The following is a 19,084-nucleotide window of genomic DNA, read 5'->3' as shown; positions in this document are numbered from 1 at the left end:
AGGAACAACACCATGTGTACAACAATGATCCGACACTGAACAAAGAAAAGACCCAGACTAAATACCCAAGGGGAGGTGAGACAACGAGACACAGGTGCAAACAATCAAGGGATGACCAACAATCAAAACTGGAGGGAAAACACAGACAGGAAGTAAAAACACAAGACACACAAGGGAGACTACTACAAAATAAAACAGGAAGTGTCAACACCCACTCAACACACACTCCCTCCGCCCACTCCTGGGTGGGCGGAGGGGCTGGACAGGTGCGGAGCTGGGGACCTCGGGCGGACGGCCCGGGGGCTGGACAGGTGCGGAGCTGGGGACCTCAGAGCTGATCTCCGGAGGCCGGCGACGAACACGGAGCCCTTCTGGAGGCCGGCGACGAACGCGGAGAGTCACTGGAGGCCGGCGACGAACGCGGAGCCCTTCTGGAGGCCGGCGACGAAGACCAACAGTCTCTGGAGGCCGGCGACGAACACGGAGAGTCACTGGAGGCCGGCGGCTGACACTGACCCTGTCTGGAGGCCTGACCATCCACTCAGGGACCAATGGCGGTACAGTGAAGCCGGGGACTGGCAATGAGTCAGGACGGGGAGCGGCGACAGGATACCAGGGCGTGGAGCCGGCGACGGTGGGATATCAAGACAGGGCGACGGGATACCAGGGCGTGGAGCCGGCGACGGCGGGACATCAAGACAGGGCGGCGAGGAGGTTGGGCATGGAGCCGGTAGCAAGGCGGCTGGACATGGAGCAGGGACTGGAGCAAGGGGCTGCTGCGACCCAGCAGGGACTGGAGCCGGCGTGGCAGCAGGACATGGCACTGGCGACTGGACCTCCGGACATGGTGCTGTCTTCGGAACCTCAGGCCTGGGAGTAAGGAGCTGCTGCGATCCAGCCGGGAAACGAGTCGGCTGCGATCCAGCAGAGAGTTCGGGGAACTGCTGCGATCCAGCCGGGAAACGAGTCGGCTGCGATCCAGCAGGGGGTCCAGGGGGCTGCTGATGTCTGGCGGAGAGTCCAGGGTGCGGCTGATATCCAGCGGCGGGGGGCGAGGACAGGGTGCGGCTGATATCCAGCGGCGGCAGGGAGTGCGGCTGCGATCCAGCGGCGGCAGGGTGCGGCTGCGATCCAGCGGCGGCAGGGTGCGGCTGCGATCCAGCGGCGGCAGGGTGCGGCTGCGATCCAGCGGCGGAGGCGAGGACAGGGTGCGGCTGCGATCCAGCGGCGGAGGCGAGGACAGGGTGCGGCTGCGATCCAGCGGCGGCGACAGGGAGTAATGGCTGCTGCCATCCAGCAGAGACAGGGAGGAATGGCTGGAGCCATCCAGCAGAGACAGGGAGTGGTGGAGAGTGACCGGAATCTGTAGGCGAGGTGGTGCTGGCTGTTGAGAGCTGGGTGGTGAGTCGGGAGACCTGCTGGGTTAGCTGTGTGATTTGGGAAACCATGGCCTGATGGCTGTCTGTCAGAAACTGGAGTAAGTGTTTGTGCTGGCCTAGCAGAACCTCTCTGTTAGCTAGCGTTAAGTGGTAGGATGCTACTTCCGGGTTATTACCTGCTGGGTCCATGTTTGGTCGGATCATACTGTCGTAAGGCGAGGTGCTGTATGGAGGTATGTGGACCCAAAAGCAGATGACGAGGAAGCGGAAGTAGCTGGATGACTACCGTGTTTATTGTTGGGTGGAATGTAGGCAAGAACAGGCAGAGGTGAGCAGACAAAATCCAAAATCCAAAAATCCAAAATCCAGAATCCAAAATCCAAACAAGACAGGAGAACAAAGAATCCAAGATAACACAATCACAGGGCTTGGCAAGGAACAACACCATGTGTACAACAATGATCCGACACTGAACAAAGAAAAGACCCAGACTAAATACCCAAGGGGAGGTGAGACAACGAGACACAGGTGCAAACAATCAAGGGATGACCAACAATCAAAACTGGAGGGAAAACACAGACAGGAAGTAAAAACACAAGACACACAAGGGAAGGAGACTACTACAAAATAAAACAGGAAGTGTCAACACCAAAACTACCACAAAAACAGCGCCCCCCGTCTTTGCATTTCCATTTACATGTCACCATGCTCTTTTTGGGTCAACATGAAAATTAAAATGTAATCTGTCAGTGCTCTCATCAAAGCGGGTCTTTTTTTGGTCTGTTTTCATTGTGTTTATAGGCCTATATGATTGGAAGTCTGCACATGGTGTTTTATTTTGAAAATTGACCGTATTCTCTATGCCCTTTCAGTGTCTGACTTCTTGCCCGGTTCGATCTGCTCATAGAAACTGACATGTTTTTTCCACCAACAATGAGATGCATAATTTTTCCATATCTCTCTGTGGTAAACTCCTCATGGACTGAAGGAAGAGCTGAAGTAGTGAAAGTTGGCCCAAAGATGGCGCTCACCCCAAATATTGACATCACAATTACCCACAGTCACCCTGTGGTGAACTAACAAACAATTAACAACAGCTCTTAACAACAGATGACACATTTCCAAATGGAGTTTCATGATCAATCAGCACCATCTGTAACAAAAGACAGAAAAAGAGACAATTGTCTGAGTGTTAGATGTTAGTTCATCACATATTTAAAGCATTATGATTTGGCAAATATTTAGTTTGCTCTGTTCAATATGACCTGATAATAGTCGAATAATAGTTGGTTTGTACAAATCAAAAAAAAAAAAACAGAGACAAGGAATATTTAGACGTTTTATAAGTTGCATCTACTAGCATCACGTCTCCATATCGCTGCAAGAGCCTGGTCTGTTTGGCATGTTGGCGTATGAAGAGAAACTGATGAGAAGTTACATCATCTTGTCCCTTAGTGCACTTCCTAAAGAACAAACGGTTCCTGTCATCTTCTTCCTTTCATTCTGCCACTTTCCTCTCCAGGAAAAGAGAGAAGAAGAGCAGAGTGAACAGACAGGCAGGGACAGAGAATGTTCTTTATTTAGATGACAGCCCGAGAGTACTAGTTTATAGCTAGGGAAGTCCGTAGGAGGGAAGATTCACTGGAGATTGAGGGAGACGGGAGATCGCTGGAGAATGGAAATCGCTGGAGACGGGAGAAACGCTGGAGACAGAAGATCGCTGGAGACAGAAGATCGCTGGAGACAGAAGATCGCTGGACGCTGGAGAAACGCTGGGAGAAACGCTGGAGACGGGAGAAACGCTGGAGACAGAAGATCGCTGGAGACGGGAGAAACGCTGGAGACGGGAGAAACGCTGGAGAAGGGGGAAATGCTGGAGAAGGGAGAAATGCTGGAGAAGGAAGATCGCTGGAGAAGGGAGATATAGGCGTTATGCCGAGTGGCATGGAGAGTCCTGGTTGCAAACGAGGTCAGACATAGACTGAGGTGAGTGCAGGGCTTATATGCAGGCTGTGATTGGGAGCTAATGGGGAGCAGGAGTGTAATTGGGATCAGGTGTGGGTGATTAATGGATGGTGGAGCCTGGCGTATCTGTGACAGTACCCCCCCCCTCCATGGCCAGCTCCCGAGGGCCGAAAAACCCTGCCGACGTGGTGATCCTCCTCCACCACAGGGAGCGGGTTGATCCAGTCGGACGGCTGGGGTTTGGGCATGTACAGAGCTGGGAACTTTGGCTGGACAACTCGGAGACGGGACAGGTGTGGAGTTTGGAGCCTTGGACGGCTGACCAGGAACCTGGTCCTGGGTGTTACGGAGGATCTCAGACGGACGAGCTGGAAGCAGAACCAGGGTGGAGCTGAGGACCTCCGGTGGACGACTCGGGGACTGGCCTGCTGCGGGGCTGAGGACCTCCGGTGGACGACCCGGGGCCTGGCCTGGCGCGGGACTGAGGACCTCCTTTGGACGACCCGGTAGCAGAACCAGGGTGGAGCTGAGGACCCCAGGTGGACGACCTGGGGACTTGCCTGTCGCGGAGCTGAGGACCCCAGGTGGACGACCCGGGGACTGGCCTGGCGCGGAGCTGAGGACCTCAGGTAGACGACCCGGGGACTGGCCTGGCGCGGAGCTGAGGACCACAGGTGGACGATCCGGGGACTGGACAGACGTGGAGCTGGGGAACACTGGCGGACGAACCGGGGACTAGACAGGTGTGGAGCAGGGGACCCCGGGTGGATGGCCCGGGGGCTTGACAGGTTCGGAGCTGATTTCATGCGGTCTGTGATGAAGTTCAACCCCATCTGGAGGCCTGGTAGAATGCTGGTGGTACAAGCGGAAGGTCACCGGAGACCGGCGGTGAAGACTGAGACTTTCTGGAGGCCAGCAGCGAAGACCGAGACCTTCTGGATGCCGGCGGCGAATACGAAGGATGGGACCCTCTGGAGGCCGTCGGCGAAGACGGAGAATCACAAGAGACTGACTGCGAAGACGAAAGTTGGGACCCTCTGGAGATCAGCGGCGAAGACGAAGGCTGGGATCCTCTGGTGGCCGGCGGCGAAGATGGAGTGTCACAGGAGACTGCCGCCGAAGACGAAGATTAGGACCCTCTGGAGGCCTGCGGCGAAGGTGGGAACGCTCTGGAACCTGGCTGCGAAGGCGGGGACCTTCTGGAACCTGGCGGCGACGGCGGGGACCCTCTGGAACCTGTCAGCGAAGGCGGAGACCCTCTTGGACCTGGTGGCGAAGGCGGGGACCCTCTGGAACCTGACAGCTAAGGTGGGAACCCACAAGAAGCCTGCGGCGAAGGCAGAGACCATCTGGGACCTGGCAGTGAAGGCGGAGATCCTCTGGAACCTGAAGGCGAAGGTGGGAACCCACGAGAAGCCTGCGCGAAGGCAGAGACCATCTGGGACCTGGCAGCGAAGGCGGAGACCCTCTGGGACCTGGCGGCGAAGGCGGGAACCCTCTGGAGACCTGGCGGCAAAGGCGGGAACCCTCTGGAGACCTACGGCGAAGGCAGGAACCTTCTCGAGGCCTGCGGCGAAGGCGGGAACCTTTTGGAACCTGGCGGCGAAGGCAGGGAACCTTTTGGAACCTGGCGGCGAAGGCAGGGACCCTCTGGGACCTGGCGGCGAAGGCAGGGACCCCCTGGAGGCCTGCGGCGAAGGCGGGGACCCTCTGGAACCTGGCGGCGAAGGCAGGGACCCTCTGGGACCTGCCAGCGAAGGCGGAGACCCTTTGGGACCTGGCGGACCTGGAGGTCTGCGGCGAAGGCGCCTTCGCCGACAGCCTGAGAGTACTAATTTATAGCTAGGGAAGTCCGCAAGAGGGAAGATTCACTGGAGACAGGAGATCGAGGGAGACGGGAGATCGCTGGAGATGGGAGAAATGCTGGAGAAGGGAGATTGCCGGAGAAGGGAGATCGCTGGCCAAGGGAGATATAGATGTTATGCCGAGTGGCATGGAGAGTCCTGGTCGCAAACGAGGTTGGCCATAAACTGAGGTGAGTGCAGGGCTTATATGCAGGCTGTGATTGGGAGCTAATGGGGAGCAGGAGTGTAATTGGGAACAGGTGTGGGTGATTAGTGGATGGTGGAGCCTGGCGTATCTGTGACACAGAGTAATGGCCTGTCACTAATGCCGTATGGATATGGTTCTGAAATGTAGTGTTAGATGGAAAATAGGCCTTGTCTTCTTTATGGGGTTTGCGCAGGTCATGTGCAGGTCTGTCAACACATATTGCTTCAAGGCTCTTTTCACAAATGCAACAGTGGTTATTCCAAGCCCTATCATCTCCTGGATTTTGTCTCTCACTTAAGGGTGGATATGTCTTGAATAGCAACATCTGGAGTCAATGGTTTGGTTTTGGTGAGCTTCCACTAGTGGAATTTTGACATGATAAATGTTGGGGTTGGTGGGTTTGTTTTGGCCAATTCTTGCTTTTGCCTTTTCATGGCATCTTCTTTTCTGGCTGTGGAGGCATCTCCTTTGACTGTCATACCTCAAACAGTTTAAAAACAGAAGTTTTGCTAAACAACCACACCTTACCATGTTTACTCTTACAGTGCAATGGAAAGACTAAGCTCTGTACTCCAATAATTTAGAGTAGAAAGATAAGCCTGTTATACACAACAGGGCTTTATCCTTTCTGTTTTGCAGAATTCGCATTTTGAATCAGGCTTTAAAAATAAAACCAAAAATTCACCTCTTCACATGCAGAATAAACTGTTTTGCTGGACAGTCCAGTTTCTTCCCTTTCTGGACATGGAACCTCTTTTTGGTATATACATGTTCCAGAGAATGTCCCAGACACTTCCCACTGTGAGCAACACTGCATGCAGCCCTAGCTAAGGTCGGGCTGGATGACGCACCAGCCCAACCCATTTTTTCGACGGACTCCTACAGCCCTGCCTTTCGTTGATCCACCCTCACCTGCTTTTTTGGATGAGCTGAAGTGCTGCTGGGCAGATCCAAGGGCATCAGCTCACCGTGGCAGAGATGCTAGGACCCTGGACTCCATCCGCAACACAGGGGAACATGGCCTAGATTATATGCCTCCAGTTGACCAGGGTATTGCCTCACTGATCCTCTCAACAGATGAGATGCTAAAAGATAAAGCCTGATGTCCCAGGCCACAGTGCCTGGTAACTGACACCCTTCTCTCGAGGGCTTATGATATGGCTGCCTGGATGCTCCCATGTGAAGGCCAAAGACCGTGAAGAGAGAGAGTTGGCTGACACAAATTATGCAGCACTTCAGGCCTTAGTGTTGATGACCAGAAAGCTTGGTCAGCTGATGTCCATCCTCATCCTGACACGACGTCAGGTGTGGCTCGCACAGGCGCCTATGTCAGACGACTGCGAAAACTCCCTGTTGTGCCAGTAGTTTGGGCCAGAAGCAGAAAGAGCGTTGGAGCGCAGAAAACAGTCAAGTCAGGGATCAGAAGCCTGGGGACATTGGGGTAGGGGCATGGGGACTTGCTCTAGGAAACATGGCGCACGAGACCCACACCGCACACAGCAACTAAACCCAGCACCGCAGCCCTGGCAACATACCCAGGTTGCTGCAGGCAGCTGGAACCAGCCCAGATGTGGTCAGTCACCACATTGCCGACCCTAGCAGTGGGTACAAGGGCATGACCAGCGCCCCTAAATAAACCTTGAGGCACATGCTGAGGGCCTTGGGCTGACGGTGGGCAGATTTAAACAGCAGCGCTTTACTTTACACAGTTGCGTAGCCCCCTCAGGGTAAAGCGCACTACAGCATGAGACCTGCCACTGGTCCTGCAAGCCTTGAGCAAGTCACCCTTTGAGCCTATGGCAGGGGTGACCCTGAGTAATATGTTGATGAAAACTGCCTTTCTTCTGGCAGTTATGACAGTCAAGCGTGTGAGTGAGCTCCACACACTTTCTTCTGTTAGTCTTATGTGCCTGCGGTGGAAGGCAGATGGTTCTAGGGTGATGTTGTGGCCAAATATCTCCTTCCTACCTAAGGTCTTGTCACATTATTCGGGCAGGCATACCATTCTCCCCCGTTTGGATCTGAGGTGGTGGAAAGGGCCAATTTGTTGTGTTTAGTTTGGGCATTGTAGTTGTACATTGGGGCAACGCAGAGCTAAGGGTGGTCAGAGCAGTTGTTTTTCTGCTACAGAAGGAAAAACAAGGGATGTGCACTGTGTAAGCAGAGGCTCTCCCACTGGGTTGTTGAGACAATCAGACTTATGAGGCAAACCTGCCCCTCAGATGTCATCTATTATTCTACCAGGGGGTGGCCACATCCTGGGCAGCAATGAAAGGGGTGCCACTATCCATGATCTGTGCAGCGGCGTCCTGGACAGCACCTTGCACCTTCTCAAGGTTTTTGCCTTAATGTTGCTTCTGGATCCACACTAGCATCAGCCATTCTACCTTTGGCTGCTGCAGTTGACCAGTAGGCAGGTGTCTGCTTCCTCGTGACACTGCTGGTATGAGGCATCCACTTTGTTTACTGACACTAGCAGTCAGGAAGGAATGAAACAGAACGGAAGATACGAAAGTCACTATGGTCCTGCAACCTGGGCAGAGCGCGAGGAGACATATCCACTTGGCTTACTGCTGCTGGCAGTCATCCAGGAATTCACAGAACCATAGTTCCCTTCGTAACTTCCGGTATCTTTAGAGTAGTTCTCCACTTGCCAAAGCTGTCTCAGTTTGCTAGTATCATTCAAGTTGCCATACCTAGGATCATAAGAAATGGCCATTTACACACATTAACCGAAAGTGTGGCTCTTTTGTGGTTTTCCAGCAGGGTTCCCTGTTCTTGTTCCGAGGTCACAATTGTAGAAATATGGCCACTGCTTCTCTACAGTTTTATAAAAGATAAAGGCACCCAGGATAGATCTATAAGACGTTAACCCAAAGAGCAAAGATTAACGTTATTGTCCAATCATACTGTGATTTTACTTGACTCACTCTCACTCTCACAAACACACATAACTCTCATACACTCACTTGCCAATTATAAACTGAACAGCTAACGATAAGGTGCAATTCACTGTATCAAGCGTTCTGCACGTAAGGCTTATTTACCAAAAAAAACCTGTTAGCTTGTTAACAGTTAGCTGACGTTAGCTACCCAGTAAATTTCATCCAATATTTTAATGGCACATGATATGGGGTACATGTTAAGACATTCTAATGTTTGCATTACTGGATAATGCAAATTAAAAGTAGTAACCTACATTATTTGTACAAAACTAACGGAACTCAGTGCAAGCCTTAAGTGCAGCATCAAGAAGATTGTATAATGTAACTCAGTAGTTAAGAATTAAAATAAACCTAAAAATTATAAGAAGGAATTATAAGAATTTAGGAAAATTTGTGTATTCCATTATGGTCATTTTAGCCTTATTCTTACCCAAGCAGTGTGAAACAGATTTGGGAGCAAATAAAAGATAAACATAAAAACATTATTCAAAGTGATAAGTAAGCTTACTTTCATATCTTATAAGTACAGCAAGTACAAGGCATTAGTGCTTCAAACAGTCTCTGTTGTAGGATGATATCGGTTTACAAAAGCACAAGGGTTCTGTCGGTCTCTGAACGGATCTTCTATGAATGGTGATGCCATTTTCCAAGAGAATTGATTAGCCAGTAGCCTATATAGGCGGTACTTTTATACGTGTTGATCTCTTTTCTCGAACATGAGCAGGTATGGTGTTCAGCATGAGTTAGGCTGAGTGAGGCGATATACCACCGTAAGAAGTGAACCACCATCGTAAGACGTAGGGTTAAACCTGAAGTTACCGCGCTAACCCCAAATCCTGCTTCGTAGTACAGGCCCCTGGTTTTACCAAATTCTTGTGTTCTGTCAGCGCAGAACACACTCTGCCCATTGAGTGCAATAGCTTGGGTATGTTGTGGTGAAGCCAGCTGTCTGTGAAGATGTGGGCACAACAGTCTCTGCTCAAACCATGATCTTTTCCTAAACCAAAACAAGTAGTTTTGGTGCTTAAACCTAACCAAAGTGTGACTGTTTCACAACGATAACTACGTATTAAATAGGCGTCTCATACAGACACTGAAGCGTACCTTGTGCATCTGAATGAGACGCTGAGTAGCGTGAAAGCAGTGTCAGTTTTTGGTGACCTGGGAATGAGAACGGTGATCTGACAAAGGGAATCCATAGATGGGTTACTCAAAAACTGACAAACTTTACACAGATACACATGTACATAAATAATAATAACTACTACAAACTATTATAAAGTCTATATATCGAGATTCAGGTAATTTCTTTTTATTGATTTTAAATTGCATTTTTAATCCGCCAAGTCACATAAATCACAAAACATTTTATTATTATTGATTTTACAGGTGGGCACTGAAAGTCAAGATACCTGCGGCTTCTTTAAAAAAAAAATCTGTCTCTAAATAGGTGGAGACAGATTTAAGCCTGCTCAGGAATGGGTGAATTACTTATTTTACCTAAATAACAACTTAAAGCATTTTTTTAATACACTTTATCTGTGGTCCATTTTCAGAGCTGCAAGATGCTTCACCAGACAGACGGACTGTCCCTTCAGTCTCCACTCAGACCCCTCAGTGTTTTGCTTTTCCACCTTCTCCTGATACACTCTTGTAGAGGTAACTCCCACACAAATGCTCACATTTAGGCCTTTGGATCCAATATAATTCCACATATCATCATATCATATAGGCATCAATGAATGCTATTAAATGTAAAGACGGCTGTTGAGAGATTTGGGACACTGGCTTTTTAGTTATTCAAACACTTTTCCTCTGAAGGAAAAAATCGGTTCACCAGTCATCGGTTGAGTTGAAACACAAAGGGCAGAGCCAGAAAACCAAAGTGTTGCAGTGGCATTCAGTACAGCAGGTCAAGTATTTAACTTGTTGTCTCCTGATATTTATTGTCATTACAAAGTGACAGAATTACTTCTGGCTGTGTGACAGCAAGTGGGTGAAGCCTGGGACTGGGTGCCCTTTGTATCTGGTGCTACCAGGATGATGTTCAATGTTTTTTCCAGCCCAAGAAGTGCTAAGTTCTTATACTAGACAGAAGTCATAGGGAGGTGGTCAGCTTGATGATGGACTTACAAAGTGCAGGATTTCCCCACCAGAGACTGGGGTTCACATACCCGGTGCTTTGGTGTTGGCAATAAAAACACTGTGGGTAAGGTTAGGGGAAGATCATCATGTTGGTTAAATGTTAATAAAGTAAACTCATCCTGGCTCGTGATTCAAGTCTGCCTTGTCTTGAGAGCTTTGACCATGATGACCTTTCCCTGACTTTAATGTGTGTTAATAAATGTTTTGAGTTGCCTAAAGAGAACCATAAACTATATAAAATAGAGTTTTTGGTTATATATAAAATAGTACCAATGTTAATCATGCTGTAGTTGCTACTATGTTGATAAAAATGTGATTGGGCACATTCCATTCCTCTCAAAAGGTTTCTGGTGTTGCAAATAATGTAATCTGGGAGATAGGATTGGATACCTACTTATGTTCATTAAACTGGCATTGCCATGAACGACTTGTCTTTATCCCACTAATTGTAGAATATGGACAGATAACTGGAAAAAGTATGATGTCCTTGATGGTTCAGTCTCATCCATTCTCTCTCCCCTCTCAGTTTTCTAATTGATGTACGGCAAATACTGCTGCTATACTGATACTACACATTAATTTACATTTGAAGGGTCTGTCTTATTAAAACAGTGTCTTGGTAGCTGCTTTCTACTGCAGGAATAATAAACAGATATATTTTTTTTCAGGTCAGTACGAGGTGATTGGTCCACCTCAGCCCATAGTGGCAGGAGTTGGTGATGACATCATTTTGCCTTGTCACCTGAAACCTGCGGTGGATGTCACTTCAGAGATACTGGAGTGGAAGAGATCTGACCTGAATCCTATATTTGTCCACGTGTGGCGTGCTGGTCAGGACCTCGAGAAGATAAGAAATCCTTCCTACAAAGGAAGAACTTCACTGTTCACCGACGAACTGAAACACGGAAACATTTCACTGAAACTCTCCAAAGTACAACTCTCTGATAAGGGAACGTATGAATGCTACATGCCAGTACATGATAAACAGTCTTCTGTTGAGCTTGTTGTTGGTAAGTACACACATTCAATAAGTTTGCATACTGCAGTTTGGTGTAGGCTCTGCATCCAGTAAAGGATTTTGGTGGGAAAAGCTTTCAGACGTTGATGTTGGGAAATAAAGTGTACAACCACAGTCTTCCTACATCACTGTCAGTGTTATAGCGCTGAGTACTGCAATATCATTGTGAGTATCAAGTTGTCCTCTGCTTCACTATTTTAAATCTTAGTAATGCAGAAACTGTTGTGCATGCTTTTATCTCCTCACGCTTTGATTACTTTAACAGTCTGTTCACTTGTCTTAATAAAAAAACTTTGACACGACCGCAGACTGTACAGAACTCAGCTGCTAGGCTTTGAACCAGGACCAAGAGGTTCGACCACATCACACCTGTTTTAGACTCTTTACATTGGCTCCCTGTTGGTTTTAGGATCGATTTTAAGATCTTGTTGATTACTTTTAAGGCTCTTCATGGCTCCAGATTATATTTTAGACCTTGTAATCCCTTATGAACCTTCACGTACTTTGAGATCTTCGGGTCCTCTGTCTGTTCCTGAGTCCAGGATGGAAACTAAGGGGGACAGAGCTTTGGCCATCAGGGCCCCGAGGCTCTGGAACAACCTGCCCGAAGACTTTAGGCTGTCTGAGTCAGAGTCTTCATTTAAATCTCGTCTCAAAACGCATTTTTATCTGAAAGCAGATCCTGATTTTACCTGAACTGCCTGTTTATTTTATTGTTTTTATGTATTTTATATATTTTATTTATTTTATGATTTATCATTCACTGTGGTATTTTATTTATCTTTTTGTGAAGCACTTTGTACTTTGTTTTGATAAGTGCTCTATAAATAAATGTATTATTATTATTATTATAAAGATTTAACAGTTATTTTTTTAACACCAAGAACAACCATATTGACAGGAGGAGCACAGTCAGTCAGTGTTATTCATAGTTACCAACATTTCATCATTTCACTATTTGAACTATTATTTATAATTACAACTTCTCATCAGACATCTGATCCGGATTTAAACGTCCCAGTCAAGAGTTCAAATACCAACTTCATTTCACAATAAAGGACAAATAATGTAGTTACAAGAAAAAGGCTGATGCTGGTGACTTAAAACAGCCAACTTAGGACTGAGGATACAGTAACTTGATTAAGGCTACAGTTTCATCGTCATGCTAATGTAGAGCTCCGTAAAGTCTTGATTCTTGAAAAAAGGGAGCTTTAGAGATTTGCAGATTTAAGAGTCCAATGAAAAATTGTATTTATGCAGGATTAGAAAATATCAATTTTCTGCAAGATTTTAATTAAAGCTTTGCAATTGTGCACATCTCAAATCATCTTATTTTCTTAATTTTAATTTTTATTTGATTTGGAGATTATTAATTATTGTCCATAGTATCAATATTTTCCTTCACCTAACACCTCTGTTTTAAACTTTTCCTTTTCCCAGCATCAGATACTGTCTCCTCACCTGACATCAGTTTACAAGGAATGGAAAGAAACAGAGGAGAGGTGATTTTAAACTGTGAGTCTGCAGGCTGGTATCCAGAGCCTGAGGTGTTCTGGCTGGACGGTGAGGGAAAGCTCGTCTCTGATGGACCTACAGAGACAGTCAGAGGTCCTGATGACCTCTATACTGTCAGCAGCAGAGTGACTGTGGAGACGAGTCACGGCAACAACTACACCTGTAGAGTCCAACAGCAGAACATCAACCAGACCAGAGAGACACACATCCATGTTCTAGGTAAACATGATTTTTAAATTGTATGATGATGTGTTGATTGTTTTGGTTTCAAATAGCTGAGGTCTGGTTTTCTATAAATGCCATGTTATTCTGTGTTTTATCATTTCAGATGATTTCTTTGAGGTCCAGTCCAGTTCTTCTCCTGTCACAGTTGTTTTGGCTGTTAGTTTGGCTGTTTGCATCGTGTTTAGTTCTGCAGTTGTCTTTTTTGTGTGCAAATGGAGACAAAAGATCAGTAAGTCACAAATTAATTGCAGTGCTTTGCAAATGTCAAGTTATCATTTAGGTTTTTTGGGGAACAGTGATATGAATTTTGTAATTGGGTAAATATAATTTCATTTGATCAAAATGTCAGTATTTTACAGGTTATGGTGTTGATATAAAATGTAGTGGTTGGTCTACATTTATTTCCAATCAGTCAAATTGTCAGGTGTCGTATATTTATAACCTATTTTATAACTCATTTTAGACTGAAATGTCTCATATGCTGTGATACTTTCCTATAATGCAAGTAAATGAGTTTTATACTTTAATTCTATTTTACACAGAGACCAAGAGAAGCCGCTCTGAAGAAACTTTGGTAGGGACACAACAACCAGTCTCAGGAAACATAACAATTAAAGAGTGTTCATGAAAATACTTGTAGGCTGGAAATGAACTGTCATTGTTTGCAGTGATCACTCACATGCTTTAATAAATGAGCATGTTTGTCTTCATCTCTCTCTCCTCACTCCCGGAAACCGGGCTGCACCAGCCAGCTCCTCCTGGTTGGTAAGTGGTCCAATCATCCAATCTGAGGTTCCTAATATATAAAATAACCAACCCTGTCTCCTAGAAATGACGTTTATATACAACTAATATGCCACAGCAAATCTGGCTGGATTACGTTTAACCAACGTGCTTTTGTTGCCTAAACATAACTACAGGCGAGACTCTGGACACAAACCTCAGTCTCTGCAGTCCAAGTCCTGCTTTGACCGGCCACGGACCACCTCCTGTGACTACAGTGAGGTACATAAAGGCAGTGCTTCAGTCATTCGAAGAAACGTTGCCTCAGAACACAATCCAGGCAGCGACCACAGCGTGATTGGGAATATAATCTAGAGTATGTAAACATACTTTCTAGGAGACAGGGTTGAAAATAAAAGACAGAGGAAATGCAAATCCTTTACTTCATATCATAATTTTTTCTCTCTCTCCTTCCCTGCTTCTCAGACCTCGTGGAATTTGTACAAGTGGTTCAAGGATGAGCATCAGAGGAGAGTGGAGGCTGAGACGAAGGTTCATCGTAGTATTTTCTTCATATAAGACTTCTTTCCAGCTTACTACTTGTTTGTTTTCAGTTCTCCTTCAAATGTTTCCCAGCTCTATATCATCTTCAGTTCATTTGTTCAAAGTGACAAACCTCTTAGACCCACAAACCAAAAATGGCATGAAACATGATATGATTTCCAAAGTGTTATTAACTTGTGTGTGTTAGTCCAGCAATTTATGTTTCCTCTCTGAAGTTTGACGGTACAATGATTTAAAGCAGCTATAATCAATATTTTTATGTTCACAATGTATGAAATGTCAATGTGAAAACAATGTCACAATGTGAAAGGGCTCGCTCGTGGTGATGAACATACAGAGAATTATCAGCTGAATCTGCAGCTTTATAGCAAGTTTCAGCTCGTTGTTTAGCTGTCCTGCCTGAAACTTTACTGTTTTGGTTACAGGCTCAGTCAGAGAGCAGCTGGTGAACATAGTGGAGCATTAGCAGCTAAAGAGCCAGATATTTCCCTCAGAAGAGAGGGAATATTGGACTTACATTCATCAGGTGACACAATGTCATGTTGCTCTGTAACTTCTGGATGAGTAAAGAAGCAACTGTTCTCAACAATTCACCATATTAACTTCAAAAGTGATGATATCTCAGCGTTCGGTCTGCCCCCCAGTGGCCAAACAAATCAGTTGTTGCAGCTTTAAGCACTGGCTCCCATTTGTCTTCGAGTAGTGGTCATGTTATAAGTACCATGACTGGTGTAGGACATAAGTGACTTGCTGGGTAAAGAGCCACGACACAAAGTAAATAATCTGGAAACATCATCATGTATTATCACTTACAGAAACCCTTTAGACAGTTGATTATGTGTCAGTCAGTGAAGAAAATAAATTATTAACCAGTAACAGTCTATAACAGTCTGTCTGTCTCAGTGTTTTCCTCATTCATAAAGACAGAACTGTGACTTTGCTCCATCTAAAGGTCCAACTACAAAACTGCAGCTTTTCTTTAACATGAAGACTTCACCTCTCTGTTATACTTGAACTAAAATGCTGCACAGATCAGACCATGGAGGACCTTCCTGTCATGTCTTATTGTTTATCTAAACTGGCATTCTTTAATAAGAGAAAAGGTCTCTCATCTTCTGTCTTTATCTTCTCTCTCCTCTCAGATGGAAAGTCTGAAAGATGTCCAGATGCTCAAAGAGGAGAAGGAGGAGAGTGAAAAGCAGCTGATAAAAGAGCTGGAGACCAAGAATAAAAAGGTTCATCTTTTAATAATATTGATTTCTTTGGTTTTAGTTTTAAATCTCACAATTACTGCTTTATTGTATCTTAAGCTGATTTAAATGTTTAACAACACAAACCACACAAAGAGTCAAAGTATTTTAAGATTAATATTTAATTGAAGCCATTGTGTTTTGGTGACTTTGGCTTTACTTCCTCGTTGTTTGGGATCCCACAGACGCCCGCTGTTATATGGATACAAATAATATTAATAATTGCAAAATCAACCCCTTACCTTTCTTTCCTTTAAATAATTTTGTGTCTTTTCTTCTGACCTGAAAATATAAAGAAATGTTTTCTAGTGGTAACCGTTCTGTTTGCCACTAACTGGACTGCACATTTGATGAAGGTGACAAAATACAGAAATGAGTAGAAAGTATTGTTATTACACCAAATGAGAAATATTTCATGTTTTATATGTTATAAGGTCTATGCATGAACTAATATATATTCCTTCAACTGCCTAAAAGTCATTCACAGACAAAGTTTGCTATCCTACACAGTCACGTTACTTATGTTTGGGGTCAGTTCGAGGTCGAACTCCCTGTTTGACCTCTTTTGAACAAACTGTTATAAAACTCCAATAGGAGAAATACAGATAGACTTATTTGCACAAATCAGACCATGGAGGACCTTCCTGTCATGTCTTATTGTTTATCTAAACTCCCATTCTTTAATAAGAGAAACGGTCTCTCATCTTCTGTCTTTATCTTCTCTCTCCTCTCAGGTGGAAAGTCTGACAGCTGATGTCCAGAAGCTCAAAGAGGAGATGGAGAAGAGTGAAAAGCAGCTGGAGACCAAGAAACAAGAGGTTCATCTTTCATTGATTTTTGTTTCCACCCATGTATTTGTTGGTTTTTGGTTTTAAATCTCACAATTACTGCTTTATTGTATCTTAAGCTGATTTAAACATATAACAATGTCAATCACACAAAGAGTCAAAGCACTTTAACACTGTAAAATTAAACTGAAGCCATTGTGTTTTGGTGACTTTGGCTTTACTTCCTCGTTGTTTGGGAAATCTGAAATGAATCTGAAACCAAGAACTCAAAGTACATGAGAACAAATCTGAGACACCAAATAACTTTTCTGAGACTGAACAGACCCAAGTGCCACACACACACACACACACACACACACAGGGAAGTAGTGCACTGGTTGTTACACCTGAGTGGTGCAGAGGAGAAATCCCTCTCCAGTATATTTACAGTATAAATGTGCTCAGAGTAAACAGGTTTAACCTGAGACGAACTCTGTGCACATTAAAAGGTAATAAATCACAACCTCCAGCCAATCAGGAATGCGTTTGCATCCAGACCAGGATATGATGTGCACTAAATAAAGTAGGAAATAAAACAAAATGTCTCATCTTGTCTCTCTTTATTTCTCTTTTCCCTCCAGCTGCAGGACGAGAAGACCAGAAGGGAGAAAGCTGAGAAACAAGTGGAGAACCTGAAGACGGAGCTGCAGACCAAGGTTCATATTTTTACATAAAGCATTGTGTATTAATTTAGCTGATTTAATCTCACTTGCTTTTCATCTTCTTCACAAATTATTGATATTAATCTGAAACCAAGAACTCAAAGTACATGAGAACAAATCTGAGACACCAAATAACTTGTGTGTGTGTGTGTGTGTGTGTGTGTGTGTGTGTGTTGTCTCCCTCTCAGCAGGACAACAGCAGCTCTGCCAGTCTCAGTTCAAGAGGAAAAGTTCAGTAGGTGAATTCACGTTTGCTGGATTTCAGCACTATTCACCGTTCAGCATGTAGGTGTTCTGGTGCTATAATCAACAATTCAAAACATGTTTTGTTTGAAAGTGGTGAAAAATCTGCTTTTGTTTCATTGCCGCTGTTTTCTGTGTGCGTATTACTGAATATCAACTCTTCATTGTCGAGGCAAAATATCATTCTGAAAGCTCCAACAGTGAACTGTTGTAAAGACAAACGGTAGATATGACCTGTTTTTTGGGACTCCACTGTCTGTAGCCGTGGGTCCCATTCCCAGTGTACACGCTAACACCTGTTTGTGTATATATATCAATACGTGTATGAGGATGTGTCTCTGCTGTGGAATTATATTATTCTGATGTGTTTGTAATGACGTGACCTGCTGACAGTTGGCTTCATGTGTGTTTGTTCAAGCCTGAGATCATTGACTGGGTGCACCTGTAGAGTAACCCATATACAGGGCGACTCTCCATGCATGCTTCATTTTGCACTGAGGACTGAAGCGTTTGCACTTCTGCACTCTTGCACATTTCCTCACTGTCTGTCCAGCCCTGTAATGTACTGAATAGAAATACTTCAAATCAAGACTCCAGTCTGAACCTCTTTGTTCTCTGTGTGCGAGTCCTCCCCTGCTGCAGCACAAAGACAAACGGTCAAATAAATCCATCTCCAAACCAAAATGTGGGCTAACATAACTCTGGAGCTTTTATTTAGTATTTTTGCTGGATTGAATATTTATATTAAAATGCGATCTTCACAAAGAGTTTATAGAGTGATATTTGTACATTCTTTGATGTTTCGCAAAGTTAGTTGTGCTGACAAACTTTTGTTAACTTAAAACCACTCATTGGATAAAATTCAGTTTTCCCCCAAAAACATCTGATGTGTCTTCCTTTTATTTGGCTCAGTAGAGCCCAATATTTGGTAACAGTTTACATTTACATGATCCATCACAGTTTAGTTAACATTAATGATCCTTGGTTACGAAACAAAAGAGTCTAAGAGTCTACAGCAGTGGTTCCCAACCGTTTTGAATTTAAACCCGTTAAACTGAAGCAAAGTCTTCTTGTGACTCTGAATAAGCGCCTGCAGAAGTCTACCAGCTGAGACCAGTTCAACTAAAAACTTATTTTGTCTTTGTGTATTTTCACATTTTATGAAACACACTTGTTTAATCAGTTTGTGGGAGTTAGATTAGAGGATTGATATCAGTTCTCGTCTTTTAGCTCAGTTTTTTTTTCCTGAAGATAATCTCATGGATTTCAAACTGACTCTTTTTCTAGAAACTTAAACCTACCAGTGACAGTGATGTTGGCACTGTTGCTCCTCTCTCCTCCTTTAGTCTCACACCAGTATTCTCCACTGTCTGCTGGATAGGCTCGTTGAATAGTGCAAGATAGTACTGGCATCCTCTCATCACATGATGTGATAAACTCCTCAGTACTCCTGATCCCTCCCAGCTGAGTGGAGCCATCAAGACCCTCACAGTGGAAAGAGACAGACTCGTATTCAAAGACCTGCAGTCTGTTTGGAACAATACGAAAAGCTGCATCTTACAAAAAGACAG

The 19,084-nt window shown here is 45.1% G+C and overlaps 2 protein-coding genes across 2 annotated transcripts in view; both read left to right on the top strand.

The window, feature by feature from the left end:
• Positions 1-13,872, top strand: part of LOC122870704 (butyrophilin subfamily 3 member A3-like) — a 44,002-nt gene extending 30,130 nt beyond the window's left edge. Inside the window, exons 2-6 of the mRNA XM_044185065.1 lie at positions 9,898-10,000; positions 11,155-11,496; positions 12,945-13,238; positions 13,348-13,473; positions 13,787-13,872. Coding sequence (XP_044041000.1) covers positions 9,907-10,000; positions 11,155-11,496; positions 12,945-13,238; positions 13,348-13,473; positions 13,787-13,872 — 942 coding nt within the window. The 5' untranslated portion in view covers positions 9,898-9,906. The remainder of the gene's footprint in view (positions 1-9,897; positions 10,001-11,154; positions 11,497-12,944; positions 13,239-13,347; positions 13,474-13,786) is intronic.
• A 107-nt stretch (positions 13,873-13,979) lies between these two features.
• Positions 13,980-18,212, top strand: LOC122870320 (coiled-coil domain-containing protein 157-like). The gene is made up of 6 exons (XM_044184477.1): positions 13,980-14,009; positions 14,454-14,519; positions 15,674-15,766; positions 16,516-16,599; positions 17,190-17,264; positions 17,459-18,212. The coding sequence occupies exons 3-6, from the start codon at positions 15,674-15,676 to the stop codon at positions 17,507-17,509; spliced, it is 303 nt and encodes a 100-aa protein (XP_044040412.1). The 5' UTR covers positions 13,980-14,009; positions 14,454-14,519; the 3' UTR covers positions 17,510-18,212.
• The last annotated feature ends 872 nt before the right edge of the window (positions 18,213-19,084 follow it).

The sequence above is a fragment of the Siniperca chuatsi genome, linkage group LG22 (genome assembly GCF_020085105.1).
Source record: "Siniperca chuatsi isolate FFG_IHB_CAS linkage group LG22, ASM2008510v1, whole genome shotgun sequence".
Taxonomy (NCBI): domain Eukaryota; kingdom Metazoa; phylum Chordata; class Actinopteri; order Centrarchiformes; family Sinipercidae; genus Siniperca; species Siniperca chuatsi.
This window is presented reverse-complemented; position numbering and strand designations above follow the sequence as displayed.